The following is a 16517-nucleotide window of genomic DNA, read 5'->3' on the forward strand; positions in this document are numbered from 1 at the left end:
GTCATTTCTTACATATCTTAACAGGTGGCCCTTCAGAAGGTTTTTAATTTTTCTATTTCACATATATTTGAAACAAGAGTCGCAGGGCGCATGGTGGCGGACATGTGCCGTGCTGCTGTCAAGGTGAGTTTGTTTTTTTTGGACTGACGAATTAAGGAATCAGTAACTGACAAGTTTCTGTGGTTAACTATTTTAGACATGCTTGTTCTACTTAAAATATATACTTCTTCCAGTAGCTGCTTACAGCCCTTAGTTGCCACTGAAAATATTGCTGATGCATATTTTGTGACTGTTAAATAGTTGTGTCTTTCAAAAAAAGTTATTTATACAAATATGTTTTTAGTGCTGCCCAGAGGAATCTTTGAAGCTATTTGTTCCCCACTGCTGCAGTGTTATAACTCAGCTTACAATGAGTAAGTCATAAAGTTATTATTCTGTCTTTACATTTGTAGATAAAATCTTTTCTTGGTTTCTAGAATTCTGTTGGTGAAAGCAGATTCTTTAAGCTGTGCAGTATTTTAATTTTGCAGTGTTGGGGAAAATTGCTCAAAACAATGTATCATTGGGTTGACAGGTAGCTTAGAAATTTTCCTTTATCAAATTAACATGTTCATACATACAAGGACCATCCAGAGGTTGCTATCAAAAATATCATTATTTGGGTCGACCCGGTAGTGTAGTGGTTGAGTTCGCATGCTCTGCTTTGGCAGCCCGGGGTTCATAGGTTTGGATCCCAGGTGCAGACCTGCACATTGCTTATCAAGTCATGTCGTAGTGACCTCCCACATACAAAATAGAGGAAGATTGGCAAAGGTGTTAGCTCAGGGCCAATCTTTCTCACCAAAAAACATAAAAAATATAAAGAAATCAGTTATTTTGTGAGACGTGGAGGGGCAAAAGTCCTGGTTGATGTGTTTATTTTCTTGAAAATTGTTTCCACTTCCTCTGGAGCAAGTTTAGCTTTATGAAGAAGAAATGAAAGTCCTCCCTAAAAAGAGACTTTTTTCAGCTATTAGAAATGTTAATATTAAAAATGATGCATTTAGTTGGATACGTATTTTTCCCCCTGACACTGTTTTGCCATTTCTAGATGATGACGTATTAAATGAAGAAGAGCTAGACAAGGAGTTGCTATGGAATCTTCAGCTTTTGTCTGAGGTATTGTCAGTCTTTGGAATAAGAAAATATTACTATGAAAGTGTTGACTTATTTTAGGATTTATCCTTTTTCTGAAAAATTGACTTTAAAACAGATAAAGAGTCCTGTGTTTTGGAAATTTCTTGATGTGGCTGCAAAAAGTCAGATCTCTCATTCTCTTGTTAGCAAAGGAGTGTGGGTAATTGTTGATTACTTCATGTTCAACACTATTCTTTTTACTGATCAATGCTAATATGGATAACTCATTACTTGAAAAATTTTATCAGACTGGGCAATTTTTTTTTCCCTACATTCCAAAATTGGCCACCAGTGAAACTTCAGTTTCCTTTATGGGTTAGTTCAGGAACCAAAGAACAGATACATCCAATTAAGTAAGTTTTGTCTCTTTAAGGAGATAGATGCTTTTGAAAAGAATGTTACTGTGGCACATGAGGGCCTAAACTCAGAAAATGTGTCTTAATTTTAAAAAAGAATCAGTTGTTAGAATATTACTGAAATAATCCTAAAATGAATTACAGTCACTTTAAGAAACACTGTTACACTACTTTCGTGGTCATACATTGACCTTTGCATTAATTGTTGATTCTGATCTTTTAACCAAAATGTCTTTAACTGTTTTCTTCCTCTTTTTAGATTACTCGAGTGGATGGGAAGAAGTTGCTTCTTTATAGGGAGCAGCTTGTAAAGATCCTCCAGAGAACCCTGCATTTAACCTGTAAGCAGGGTTACACTCTGTCTTGTAACCTTTTGCATCACCTTCTTCGTTCTACCACACTCATCTACCCTACGGAGTACTGCAGTGTGCCAGGTGGCTTTGACAAACCTCCTTCTGAATACTTTCCTATCAAGGCAAGCGTTTTCAATAATTTAGGATGCAGGGATATATTGGGGTTATTTTTCTAAGGGATTGAAAGTGTGGATTTATTTTTCTTGTACTTAAAGGTGTCACTTCTTTATTTTTAAGGTAGGTTATTAAAACTTACTGGAATGCTTTAAACCTGCAAAGTGCAACATAGCACTGGCGCTAACTCTAGTTTTCTTTTCTGTTTGTATGTGAAATGATTTGGTATGACATGTCTAACCTCCACAGTTGCATTTTATTGGGGAGCTCAGTAGCCTCACATACACTCACTGTTACTCTTTTAGTAAATTCATATTTGAGTGCTCTTCAGGGAGACCTTTTCCAAGAGTGATAATGAAGGGGTAATATGGTGTTTTCATGTCATTATATGTATATGTTCTTTTTTTCTACTGCTCAACTTTCTGAACAAACCTTCTTCTTTTCTAGGACTGGGGTAAACCAGGCGACTTGTGGAATCTGGGAATCCAATGGCATGTTCCTTCTTCTGAAGAAGTGGCTTTTGCCTTCTTTCTCTTGGACTCTTTCCTTCAGCCTGAGCTCGTCAAACTCCAGCGTTGTGGGGATGGGGAACTTGACATGTCTAGGTTAGTTTTCTTTTACAGTCAGTTATATGGTTGCAGACTAAATCTTTCTGTGTCTTTCTTTCTTTCTCTCTCTCTGTGTGGCATATATGACGTATTAATTTTTAATGTGTTTTGAAATCTGCCATAATTATAGTTAGAAAATCATTTAATATGGTGTTGTATAACAGAAATTTTGTCATGATATTTAAACATTTTAAATAGAAAAACTCTAGATTGCTTTTAGTGTCTTCTACTTAGCAATTTCACTTGTGCATCTTTGGGGAAGCGTGTGTAGGTATGCCACTCTTGAAAGGAAATGCTTACTTCTCTAGATTCAGCTTACATTTTATTGGGTTGTTCTTTTTAGTAATTCATGTTATTGACAGTAATGTTGCTTAGAGAAATATTTATATGAGATTATTTTGTTTTCTCTCCCAGGGGACTTTAACAAGAAACAATTATTAGAGACCATTAGACTTTTATAGTTTGAATCTTTGATAGTTCCTGTAACAATAGTAAGAAAATTACTCTGTGTGAAACGTGAGGAAGTTTTAATGAGCAAATTCAGTACGAATGGGCTTGGAGAAGGGAGAAGTATGGGTGACTTAGGTCGCCTAGCTGGTACCCTGAACTGCTCTTGGGAGTAAATGTTCAGCTGGTCCATTTTTAAAAGATGGAAAATGCTGGAAGATCTCTAATGCTGTTTTTCCTTTTAGTGGTAGTGATCTTTGAGTAAACAGGCGATTAAATTCAGAATTGCTTCATGAAGGGCAATCAGTTGTTATTTGTGATTATTTAGAGCCTGTTTGAATGTTAACAGGTCTAGTATTACCAGTAAATATGCTTAATTACCTTTTACTATTATGTGGGTAAACTGAAGACGCTTGCCATTTCTTTGCCTTAATTTTGTATATCCCCACTTGATAAAATTTTTGTATGTCACCCTAGACTGTAGAAGTCTTTCTGTTAAATAAGGATTTGGAGTCTTCTAAAATATGCAGACATCTTGTATCTTTTCTAGAGATGATGTTCTACAGAGTCTGACTATAGTGCACAACTGTTTAATTGGCTCAGGAAACCTCCTACCTCCGTTGAAAGGAGAGCCGGTTACTAACTTGTAAGTAAAAATAGCCACTTTACATATTTTGCTGTTTTGCCATTTGGCATTTATTTTAAATCTTAGTCACATAATGAGTCACTGGTTTTGTTATTGGTGTTGTTTCTGTATCACTTTAACCTTTTTGTCATTGTTAGGCCAAAAATACCCAAGGCATAATTTAGGTTTATAAACTTTAAGGTTTTATGCAGATTTTCATATGGTACCAGGATAGAATAACCAGTGTTAATCAGTTTAAAAATAGCGACTTGGAGATATTAAGTTCACCTGTTAGTATACTGAGTTAATTAAGAGAAATAAACTCTTTACAAAAGAACGAAAAGCACTCTTTTTGTCTACAGTCAATGTTGAGTTGGGATTTTGTGGCCAAAAAATGGGAGTGTTTTTAATAAAAATTTGTTCAGTGTTATTCATTGTAATTTTGAACTCTTTAGATCTCCCAAGTTGCTTTTATGAATTTAAGTGCTTTTCAGAGCATTACTGTTTTGAATGGATGTCTTGATTTAGCCCAGTGTTAGTGCTGCCATTTAAGTTGAAAAAATTGAGTTGAAAGGAAATCAGCAGTATATAACTTTAGCTCAGTTATTGCGTATGTAGATGCTAGTTTCGGTATACCATCTGAGGTTATTTTCTCTCAACACCAATGTCTTGTTGCCGAACAAGTTAATGAAAATCACATAAAAACGAGTAAGTAACCCCTGTCCCCTCATAAAACACAAAGGGGAGAATTATTTGTTGATTTTGCAACAAAAACCTTAAAAAGCTTCAAGGAGTGGTTTTAAAGTGTGGCTTGTTTTTACCATATTTTATATAATTGTTTGGAGTCATACTTTTTATAATTCCCGCTTATTTCACTCTAAAAACTGTTTCTAGGCATTGAACTTTAGATTGCTCATTAGATTTCAGAGGGAGAAGTTAGGGTCATTTCAGGTAAGGAAGTCTGTATTAAGTTTGCCTAGGAATTTGCTGGATTCTTTTAAAGAACTTGTTTTTCATCAGTTTTTATAGTTTGACATATGAGCAATTTTACCAAAATTCCTTTTTCTTAAGAGAGATTAATTTTACAGTATTTAAAAATGATATACCTACAGAAATGGTTTTGATTTTTCTCATGATCTTAACAGTGTGTAATACAGTACGAACTTCTTTATGGCATGCTAAGCTGTTTCATACATGACAGATTTGTTCCATCAGTAAGTTTAGTTCTGCTTGAATGTGTTGACAGTGAGAAGTGTGATCATTTAATCCAATAATTTATCTAAGAGGAAAAGCATGTGTCTTCTGTGTGTATTAGACTTTCAGTATTGAAGGATCATTAGGACGCACTCCTGAAGGGTCAGCTCAGGAGGCTTAGAGCTTTCCATTGCAGTTCATGTCAGCATGTAGCCATGTGTATGCCATGTGCATATTATAGTTAACTGTGAATTGAAGCAAAGCCTTTATCCTTTGAAATAAATGTGTGTCAGGACAAAAGTTCCATATATTTAGTTATTATAAAGCCATTTAGGTTTGTTTATAATCAAATGCATTTTCAATAAGGAAAAGAATGCCATGTTGTAAAAATTTTATGAATGCCGTGGAATATAAATAAGTAGATTGTTAGCCTACATTACTATACATTATAAGCTATAAAATTGATCCTGAGTATCCTTTCTAGGTTTTTCCCAGAAAACTTGAAAGAGAAAGATGATTCAGACTGAAAAGTTTTGTTTTAGTTTTTACTTTTAGATTGAAAATTTAATATAAAACAAAATGAAGTGATACAAAATTATATTTAATAGATACATAATGTTTACATATTTGAAAATATAAAATGTTTTCTTGTATATTTAATAATATATAATGAAATAAAATATAAAACAGAAAGCTTCACTTGTTTTAATCATTGAACAATACACATTTTTAGGGTTCTTTATAGTTAGTGCATGTAGGCGGGATAATGATTATACAAAGTAGAGTTAAAGATGAATGAGCAGCCCTTTGCTTTTGAATTGCCAAAATGAGGGAGTTTATGAAGTCTTCCCTGAGCTTTTAAATAGGTCTTAACAGAATCCTCTCCATTAAAACCAGTTTCTAACTGGTATCACAATCGCCTGAAATTTTAGTTTATGTTGGCAATGTGTGACTTTTTTACATTTATTTTCTTTATATAACAGTTAGACTTTTTGCAGATAGTAAATTAGTTCTCACTAAAGTATCCTAAAATAAAGTTAGCCTTTTAAGTTTCTAAAGTGCTTATTCTAGTATAGGTCAATAATTGTTAAAATCTTCTAAATGTAAAGTGATTTGAAAAAACTAACCAAATAATTGCAATTTGATGGTGCCATTGTTCTGTGATGTTAAATCACACTGCCTTGTGAAGAAAGAATATCAGTAGCATAATTCCTGGGAATTATCAGCAGGTCAATTTGATACTAGTAGATGAAAAGCAAACTCTTTACTTTGGACATTAATTACTCCATAGAAAATAGAGTAAAAGGTACCAGGAGGGGGAGACAAGGAAATATATGATTGTGACAGTTGCTTTAGAGTAATGCCTAAGATGCCTGTGGAAGTCACTCCTGTTAATAACAATTTGGCTGTGGTACTATGGGACATTATGCATTTTCTGAAATACCAGACCAGTTTTTGGAAGCACATAGCAACTCAGACAATTCTTTTTTTAAATTTAAACTCATAATATAAATCTCAATTAGGTAAAGTAGTCTAGCTGCTTTAATTTTTTTTGTCAAATCACTCATTAAGTTTGCCTTGCGCATGTGTTAGTAGTTGTCTTCTAGGAAAATTGCAGTAATGAAAAAATGAAAATGTAGTATAGCTTTATTTTCCTGCAAGAAAATCTAACTTAGTTCCTAATACAGTATATGGAAGATAGTCTTAAAATCCATTGTTTAGGGAAATGTCTACTAAATGTGAAAACCAATTTTCTGTGATTATGTGATTGGGGACTGACCCCCAAAAAACCAAAAAACCGGAAACTTAGATGAGTTCATTGTCCTAAGTATAAAGTAAATGATATATCTAATGGTGTCTGCATTGTACTTTTTGGCCTTTAGCAGTCGTAGGGTTACTAAATATCTTGTACGTACTATAAATTTTGTTGTTTCAATGGATAAAATAAGGTCCCTTGAGGGTAATTTAGGGTAAATTTTTTTAATTGAGTACAGTTTTAATTTTTAACAGTTTTGTCAGATACCAAGGTTGCTGAATTAATCTTAAAATGGAATCTCTCTATTTTGCTCTTGGAACCTTTAGTTAATCATTTAATAGAAATATTTGTGGTATAGTTTATACTCACAGTTCTACTAGATGTGGAAGTTGGATTATGTCTTTCCAGGGTCACACAGGAATTTTGGACACTTGCCTTTAATCCTCAAGTTGTCATTAATTTTCCTTTTGCAGTATACTCTTTATAATCTTTTAGGTCTAACCAGCTATTACAGGATGCAAAAAAAACTAACATCTATAAAAACAGGGTTACTCAAGGTAGAGGAGTCATCATTTTTCATCTTAAATATTTCTTCTTTACTTTGTGCCCCTTTCCTCTGATAGATCTGTTAAGTCATTCTTAGTTAAATCATTCTTAGGATCTCAGCTTTTACTAACTTTTCACTCAAAAAAAATTCATACTTAAGGTCTAAGAGTTGAGACCATTTCATTAATATGTGAAAGGATGTGTTGTTATGCGATGAGGGGCAGGGCTAGCTAACCTCTCTTGGCACCTCCAGGAAACTACCCAGCTCTGCTGGGGGAGCTGCACACAGAAAAGGAAACAGTTACTACTCCACGGTGAGTAACCCTGTTTTCTCCTTATTTCACCTTCTGACTGTTTTCATTGATTTTTAAAAGCTTGTGTGTCAGACGTGGAAATAGTTCTTATGCTCAGAGTTAATTTTAAACCCAGCAGTGTGTAACATTTCTCTTTACTTAGCAGCCTTTTGTTCACCCGGTAGAGTAAGAGCCAGCTTTTCCCTTGTGTTGATAGCTATTATTGATGCCTAGGATTGAATTGGATAACAGAACACAGAAATAGGCCAATTGTCCCTTGTGAAACAGTTGTAACCTTGAGTGGAAGAAAAATCTATGAGTGGCTTAGTTTTGTACTTTTAGGTTTGTGATCATTGGCGGGGGGAGGGATCACTGGGAAGCGTACATTGTCCTTTCCCTTACGGACAGGAAGAATTGTCGTTTGCACTTGTTTCATAACAATTCATCTAGCCTTTGTTTGCATATTTAATTTGTAGTGTATATCTTTGGTGTGTGTTATCAATTCTTTTTCACCATCCTTTCTTTCCCACCAGTGATTATTTTCATAGTTCTGCTCTAATCAGATCTAAAGAAGATTGCCATCTAGTGGTACAAATAACAAAGTTGTGGAAAACTTATGTCTTTTTTTTGAGTGGCACAAATATTGAACACATTTTGTTATAAATTAGGTGGCCTGCTACTGTCTAGTTGCTGTGAGGCTGATCGAACTTTATTGTTATTGTATAGATGGTATTGTTTGTAATATGTTGTGTTGAAATTATTTCCCGGGATTCTATTTAGTTCTTGAGGTCAAATTTTATTACTGTTTGTAAAATGAACCAGTGAATGAGTAGAATGAATTTCACTTGGGGTGGGGGGTGATGGTATGTGATTTAAAATATGTATATTGCTACTATAGCTTTTACTCAGAACGTAGACCTGTACGTGTTGATAGCACTGTAAGTCTACTGAGTTAAGATTATGTACATAACTAAAAGTTACAAGAGCAGTTTTAAGTATCACTCCAGCCCGGCACACATAGACTTGTAATGTGGCCACAAAGAAATAGAATCATAAAGTCTTACTTCAGTAACAGGTAGAGATTTCTTTTAGAAAATTATTCTTCTAAAGATCAGAAGAAATATTTAGTATGAATATGTATTTATGCTTGCTGAGAAACTTTTAGTGTAAAACATGTCAATCCAGTTGGAGTTTAATTAGATAGGAAGAGAACAATTAAAGCTTAAACTTAAATAAATAAGCATAAAAGGAACTTGTTGATGGGTAAGAAATAAAGTAAAGCTGAAATGTCTATCTAAACAGATGCCTTCTATATACTTGAGATAATGGAAGCTGTGTTTTAATTCAAGTTTTAAAAGTAAAAGCCTAAGCCATTTTTATTTAAATGTACTAATTAATGTTTTAAAATCTCATACAAGTTGATATATTTTAAAATAGTTATAATAAGTGATAATATTTCTTCAGACTTTCTGATAGAAAAACAATTGAGAGTGACACATGGATTTTAAAAATTAGCATCAGGGCTCTTAAGATGAGGCTTATTTTTAAATGTGACCCCAGTGTAATTGGGGTTACTACTAGAGTCTGAAATGCATACAAGAAAAACATTTCAAATGCTCAACTGATAGTATTTTTGTTTGATAGTTGGTGGGGTTTTTCTTTTTTGATATAGTAAAAATTCAGAATAATTTACTATTGAGATTACATTTTATGTTGTTTGTAAGTGTAATTTTGTGACAATTAAGATGCATGCTTGGTTCAGTGTTACTGGTACTGGGGCGGACTGGGTAAGGGACATTTGTACTCCTGCTTTGGAAAACGACGTATGTCTGTAGCAGCAGCAAGGAGACGTGCTCTTCTGTGATCGCTCATGACAAACGTGTCCCCATGCTCTGCCAGGGAAGTGGGGAGGGTCACGGGCTTGTGCTTGATGCTTGTTACTGTATGAGCACAGCCCTTTTTTCTCTTTGGTGATGAAATCTAATTTCAGTAAAGATGTTGGATTTCCCTTTAAGTTCATTATAAAGGAATCTGATTTTATTTTTAACTGAGTAGATTCTGGATACGTATATATTTTTCAACCATACATAGTTTTACAGTATGCTCGGGTTTGCAAGCTGTTGCCAACAGTTGAAGGTTTGTAGAATGAAAACCAGATTTTAGGAATTTGAATTTGAACTTAAAAGTCTCTGAAAAGCAAATTGGCGTTTTGTATTATAAAATATTACCATTCTTTGTTTATACTCTGTAGGCTTGGTTTTGAAACTTGAGATGTATTATTGCCATCGTAGGGCACTAGATTAGGGCAAGGAACATAGTTAAATAATTGACATTTTAGTAATCTTAATTTTATTACCCTTTTAGATAAATCCCAGAATTTATAACTACCAAATATGATGGTAGAGATAATTTACTTAAGAAATACAATATGAATGGGGGTGTGTTGATTTATAAGTGCTTTGTCATTCATGAGTGATGAATTATAAAACTTATGTTTATTACTAATTAGCCCTGTATTGGACATGCTCACCCCATATTTCCTTGGCATTTGTGCCTGTGTTCATCCTCTTAGAAAGTATTGTCTCTGTTTATAAGAAGTTATTGAATTGAATCTCATATTTTGAAGTAAAACGTTGAAAATTAACTTATGGTTTTCATTGAAGAAAGTTTAGATTTCGGATATAAAGGTTCATATTACACAGTAAAATCTATTCTTGAATACCTACCTAAAAAGTGATTTTTAACCATTTAATGAGTTTAACTAGCTGGGTCTGGTTCTGGTCACATAATTCTTGCGGGCAGATGTTTAGTTAGGAAATGCAGTGTTTTTACATCTGAACTTCTTCACACGTGGTCGGATTTTACTGCAGATGGTAGGAGAGATCAGTCTGTCTGTTTGTAAGAGGAAGGGTAATGATTATCTAAAGAATCTTGTCTGCTATGTATTCTACAGGAAAATTTGACTGTGAGTTTTGTGTCTAGTTTTAAGCTTTGTTATACCACTATAAAGCAGCTGACTTTTCTTTGTATAAATGTTGTCAGATTTAAGCTTGTTTACCCTTGAATATTGAATATTATGTTCATTTGGGTGGTGAATTTTACTGCCTAAAGTGATTAAATTCAATCAACATTTTCCTTAAGATGAATAATACTGTCCTTCTGAAACAGATAGTATCAATCTTCAGAAGGATAAGTAAAGAATTGAAGTATTGAAGATGAGAAATCTGTGTTTGTTAAAAGAGCATCATCTTTGTTTTGATTTAAACATTCTAGCAGTGACACTTTTCCCTTTAATCCTTCTTATTGGCATTATTAATAAATATAAGCACTGTTGTCTTTATGCAGGGTACCAAGTATGGTGTCCTTGGAAGAGACAAAGTTGTATACGGGACTTGAATATGGTATGTGAATCCTAATCTGAGTAAATCTCTGTGGACTATTTTTTTCAATTACTCTACACGGGTTAAAACGGAATAATTTTGTAGTTAGAATTTTCCTAGTCTCTTTGTTATATATAAATGCACAGTAGTTACATGATAGTTATTGTTGCTTTTTCTGAAGAAACCGGAAAGTTATTATAAAAGAATAGCCAGCAAAAGAAATTGGGTCAGTAAATAAAAATTTGGGTGCTTTATGTGTGCAGAGGCAGACTTTGATATATCATAATGTTCATGTATTTTTAGAATTGTTTTAGAACTGGTATGTTGTACTTGATGTGAATGGGAATATTATAACCCTTATATATTCTAATTATCTTTGTATTTTTCTTATAGTGAGTTAATATTTATGTTAAACATTTTATTGTGTTAATTTAATATTATGTATCTAACATTAATAGGACTTTAGCACAATTCCTCATTGCTGGATTAACACTGCAGTTAGTTGCGTACATTAATTGCTAGGGTATAATTTATGTTTGTTTGATTTCTGTCACCTGTAACTAACTAGAGAATCCTATGCGGTTTTGGTCTCTAACTATTGAATAGAGCCTTTGAAATATTCCCAAAGGTGGTTTTTTTCTCCCTCTTCCTTGCCTGCCCAATAAAGTTTTACAAGTAAGTCATTATAAATGGGAAAATTTTAAAAGTTACTCTGTATCCTGCCTTGCCACCAGTCCGACTGTGGTAAAGGCAGACCCATGTGTATTTTTCCTGGATATATTATCCTTCTTGACGTAAACTATTAATAAACTTTAACAGTCTGGGGAGCATTCAGTGTGTTTAAAATGCCTTCTCTCATTTTTTAAAAATAGATCTATCCAGAGAGAACCACCGAGAAGCAATTGCTAGGGTTATAAGGAAACTTCTTAGTAAGTACATATATGTGTTTAATTTATTTTTACTAATAATTATTTAGGAATTTTATTCTATAGCATATGTCCTTTTACTTAACATTTTTTATTCTAAATGGTGAGAGTATTAGGTAGTGTTTTTTCCCTTAACTAATAGATTCTTAACTAATATATCAGGAGTCCTATGGTGATTCAAAATACTTTACTAAAAATCCTTTTTTCCTCCTATTATAGACCACATACTTAATAATTCAGAAGACGATACCAAGTCCTTGTTTCTTATCATAAAGGTACAATTGTCATTTAATAGTTGCATAATTATTAGTATGACCAGGTTGGACATGATGACTTGTAAATATAAAATTTGAAATTCTTTGACACAGATTGTTGGAGACCTTTTGCAATTCCAAGGATCTCACAAACATGAATTTGACTCCCGTTGGAAAAGTTTTAACCTAGTAAAGAAATCAATGGAAAATCGGGTCAGTATTTTTACCTAGAACTCTAAATTACTTTTTAAAAAGGTGTATGATATTGATATAACCACCTAATTTAGCAGTTGTTCAGCATGCAGAGGAAGTTTCCCTAGAAGTGAAAATAGTAGATTTTCAAATATTATACATCATGGTATAATCACAAGGATCCTAGAAAAAATATATTTTCTTGATACTAATTCTGTCAGTTTCCATGATAGTCTCTGAACTCTCAGTGGGAATTTGGAGTATAATAATCTGGCAACAGCATTTGGGCTGCCTTATAAGACCCTGAAGGAGTAAAGATAAGAGTAATTGTCCACAGGCATGATTTTAAAGCATTGCACTTTATGTAGATCTGAGAAAGATATATCTGATGTTTTATTTGTGCCCCAGGAGAAGTCAGTACAAGTTTCTCTGAGAGCACAGAAGAAAGAATACCTAAGTCAGCCATTTGCTGTTCATAGCAGTGTTCTTCTCTGAGAGACTTGTTGAAATTGAGTCTGAAAAGGTTGTATGAGTTCATTATTTAGGCAAGGGGTGCTACATATTTCAGACAGAGCGAATGCACGTAAAAGGGTAGGAGAGACACAGACACGGCGTGCTTGACGGAAGAGTGACAGGAGGTAGGATAGTCATTTATAGTTTTAACCCAAGAAAGTGCTTCGGTTTTATATTCGACAATGGGGGAGTCATTAAAGATTCTTAAGTAGATCTGATTTGAATATTGGAAAGATCACTATTCAATTCAGTGAATTTTGGGAAACTCTGCCACTGCTGTGAAAACTAAGCAGTAGGAGACAGACTCGAAGCAGGGAGGGTGGTTAAACTATGGTGATAGTCCTCATGGGAAAACCCAGTCTGAATCAAGTCACTGACATTGCAATGGAGATGTGTTTTGAAAAAGAAGCAATTGTGGGCATTTGATGACTAATCAGATAAAGATGTGAAAGAGAAAGAATCCTTGAGTTCCAGATATCTGCTTTTGTGACAGCATGGAAGATTGGAGGTGGAACAGGGCTTAAAAGATAATTTTTAGAAAAATAAAAGATGTATTCTGTAGTAAACATACACGGTTACCCAGAAAGGCTGTTTATAAATGTAACAGAGTCAAGCAATTTTCTTGGTAGGCTATTTTTGTACTTTTAGTATTTGACTGAATAAGGACCAACTTCATTGTTCTCCCATGTGTGGATCCATTAGTAAACTATCAAACAGGCTGTTGAATGAGCCATTTAAAGGGGATGTTTCTATTATAAGGCATAGCTTAACTGAAATAGTATATTTTAATATAAGCCTTATGACTTTAGAATAAATGAAATATCTCCACTACCCGCCAGCCTGCTGTGGACCTCCTTTCAACCAATTTTTCATTAAGAGATTTAGAGGACGCTGTTGTTGAGTTGTCATTTAGGGAAACTGTTGATGTGTTGGCTGCTTTGTTTTCCAGCTCCATGGGAAAAAACAGCATATCAGAGCACTACTGATTGACAGAGTCATGTTGCAGCATGAGGTAAACATCTTTTTAAAATCATGATGACTTTTCTAAATGACTGTTTTCCAGATGAATATTTAATTATTTGTGTTACTTCATAATTAAATGAACTTTTAGTCAAAACTTTGAGATTTAATTCACATTGTTTTATTTTCGCAGTTACGAACACTAACTGTTGAGGGTTGTGAATACAAAAAGATACATCAGGATATGATCAGAGATCTTCTTCGTTTATCTACAAGTTCGTATAGTCAGGTAAGGGTAGTCCAAGCACTCTCCCCTCCCCTACTCTCCCATTTTATTACTTGCAATCTAAGTATCCCCATTTTAACAGAAGAGTTTAAATAATTAATTGGCATAGAAAACATCTTTCAAATTGCAAACACATTCATGCTATTTTACTAGTCTTTTTAAATAATGTTTATTTTTGCTGTTTGTAATTATCTCTCAAATTTTTTAAAATAATTTAATCAAAGCTGATAGTGCTAGTGTGATGTTGCTGCCGCTTGATTAAATCACATTACGAGAGCCATGTAGTTCCTCCTAGTCATTATGCTTGGGTTTCAGGACACTGCTCCTGTGTGAGTTGTGGTTAAGTTGTTCTGTGTTGTGGAAAGTCTCATTTTCCTTGTATAGACACAGGGGGAAATCTGACTCTTCTCATCACAAGTAGGTCAGAATAAAATGTTTAATAGTCTCCCAATTATGTTACTGAACAAATGCAGTGCCAATTGGTCTCTCCTTTATTGAAAATATTTGAGGGGCTGGCCCTGTGGCATAGCGGTTAACTTCGCATGCTCTGCTTTGGTGGCTTGGGGTTTGTTAGTTCAGAGCCTGGGTGTGGACCTGTGCACCACTTATCGAGCCATGCTGTGGCAGGTGTCCCGCATAGAAAGTAGAGGAAGATGGGCACAGATGTTAGCTCAGGGCCAATCTTCCTCAGCAAAAGAGGATTGTCATCGGATATTAGCTCAGGGCTAATCTTCCTTAAAAAAAAAAAAATTGTAACCTAAACCATGGATGTGGTTGGTAATATGCTTTTCTTTTGATAAAAAGATAATTTACTCATTTTTGTTAAGGTGTGTGCTTTAATATATTTCCTGTTATTATAACGTTTAAACTAGCATCACTTTGTTTTTGATAATTCAGTAAAGAAATTTTGGGGGCTGGCCCTGTGGCTGAGTGGTAAAAGTTCTGCACGCTCCACTTCCGTGGCCTGGGTTCATGGGTTCAGATCCGGGGCATGGACCTACCCCACTCCTCGACCAAGCTGTGGAGGCACCCCACATGCAAAAAATAGAGGAAGACTGGCACAGATGTTAGCTCAGGGGAGATCTTCCTCAAGCAGAAAAAACGGGCAGGGGCGACTGGCAACGGATATTAGCTCAGGGCAAATCTTCCTCACCAAAAAAGAAAAAAACCATGTTTGTAGTTTGTGTACCATTTAATAAAAGTTCTCTGTTAATAATACTTTCTCCAGGTCAGAAATAAGGCTCAGCAAACGTTTTTTGCTGCCTTGGGAGCATATAACTTCTGTTGCAGAGATATCATTCCCTTGGTTTTGGAATTCTTACGGCCAGACAGACAAGATGTCACACAACAGCAGTTTAAGGTATATGGGTTTTTGTTTTTGTTTGACTATGAAAATTTTCAAACATACAGAAAAATTGAAAGAATTCTACAATAACTACTTATGTGTTCACCATTCAGATTCTGTGTTTAACATTTTGCTGTATTTGCTTTATCGCATATCTGTCCATCTCTCCATCCATCTTATTTTTGTAATGTATTTCAAGGTAAGTTGAAGACATTAGTACACTTAACCTTTAAACAGGTTTAGTCTTTTTTTTCTCCCTAATTATTTATTTTACCTATGTTTATGACTGATGTTATGATGGAGAAAATGTAGGATGCAGTTTGAATTGAGTGCCGGTGAATGACTAGCCTGGCTGGTCTATGGGAGAAGGGGACGAAAGACCCAAAGTTTAGAGGAGTGTGATCAGCGGGAAGGAAGGCCTGAGATGGTAAGTTTAAGCAAATGAGTGAAAGCTTCTGTGATTAGAGCAGAGAAGGAAGGGATTGACACAAGATAAGGAAAATACTACATCCCATAGGGATGCAGTAGAGTATAAGTGAAATACTTACACCATCAGATAGAAATGGTTTGATTGAAGGAGATCTAGAAGGGAGACTTGATGAGACTTGATGGTTGAATATGAGGAGACTGAAAAAAGGAGGTTTCAAAATTATTAAGGTTCTGGATTGTACAACTGGTTGTTCAATATATCAGAGAGAGAGAACACGGAGAATAGATGATGAATTGGTTTGTTTGGATAAGTTTAATTTGGAGTGGTTCCTGTAAATGAAGAGGCAGTGTCAAGCAGGCAGTTAGACGTCTGAGTTTGGAGCTTAAAGATAGGATTTCAGTTTGCGTTCGTGATAATTCAAATCTGGGCATGGGTAAGAGAGCCTAGGAGAAGAGTGAGAAGAGAAGAGGAGGAGGGAGGAAATGCTGAGAAAACTCCATTAGAAGCCCAAGAAAATCTAACTGAGAAGGGAAAGATTAGAAAGATATCACAAAATAAGGAATTACAGAAGCCAAAATATGAGGCAACTCAATGTTAACTACTATTTTAGAAATTATTCCAAGCATTATGCCCTAAAATGCCAAGGGTGGCACATTTCATGGGCTTAATGATATAATTGTAGTAGAAGAGAATTGGAATGGAAGCTGTGTTCTTAAAAACAACATACTTCCATTTCTATATTATCTTGTTAATAGCCATTCCT

General features: G+C 34.6%; 1 protein-coding gene across 2 annotated transcripts in view; it reads left to right on the top strand.

The window, feature by feature from the left end:
* The window catches only part of PSME4 (proteasome activator subunit 4), an 83558-nt gene that overhangs the window by 42066 nt on the left and 24975 nt on the right, over positions 1-16517 (top strand). For both annotated transcript variants that reach the window (XM_023619107.2, XM_023619106.2), the window contains 13 exons: positions 25-123; positions 344-413; positions 1091-1158; positions 1792-2007; positions 2447-2604; positions 3605-3700; positions 10814-10869; positions 11721-11777; positions 11994-12049; positions 12143-12241; positions 13683-13745; positions 13887-13982; positions 15208-15339. In XM_023619107.2, the coding sequence (XP_023474875.2) occupies positions 25-123; positions 344-413; positions 1091-1158; positions 1792-2007; positions 2447-2604; positions 3605-3700; positions 10814-10869; positions 11721-11777; positions 11994-12049; positions 12143-12241; positions 13683-13745; positions 13887-13982; positions 15208-15339 (1266 nt within the window). The remainder of the gene's footprint in view (positions 1-24; positions 124-343; positions 414-1090; positions 1159-1791; positions 2008-2446; positions 2605-3604; positions 3701-10813; positions 10870-11720; positions 11778-11993; positions 12050-12142; positions 12242-13682; positions 13746-13886; positions 13983-15207; positions 15340-16517) is intronic.

This window comes from Equus caballus, chromosome 15 (genome assembly GCF_041296265.1).
Source record: "Equus caballus isolate H_3958 breed thoroughbred chromosome 15, TB-T2T, whole genome shotgun sequence".
In the NCBI taxonomy this organism is placed as follows: domain Eukaryota; kingdom Metazoa; phylum Chordata; class Mammalia; order Perissodactyla; family Equidae; genus Equus; species Equus caballus.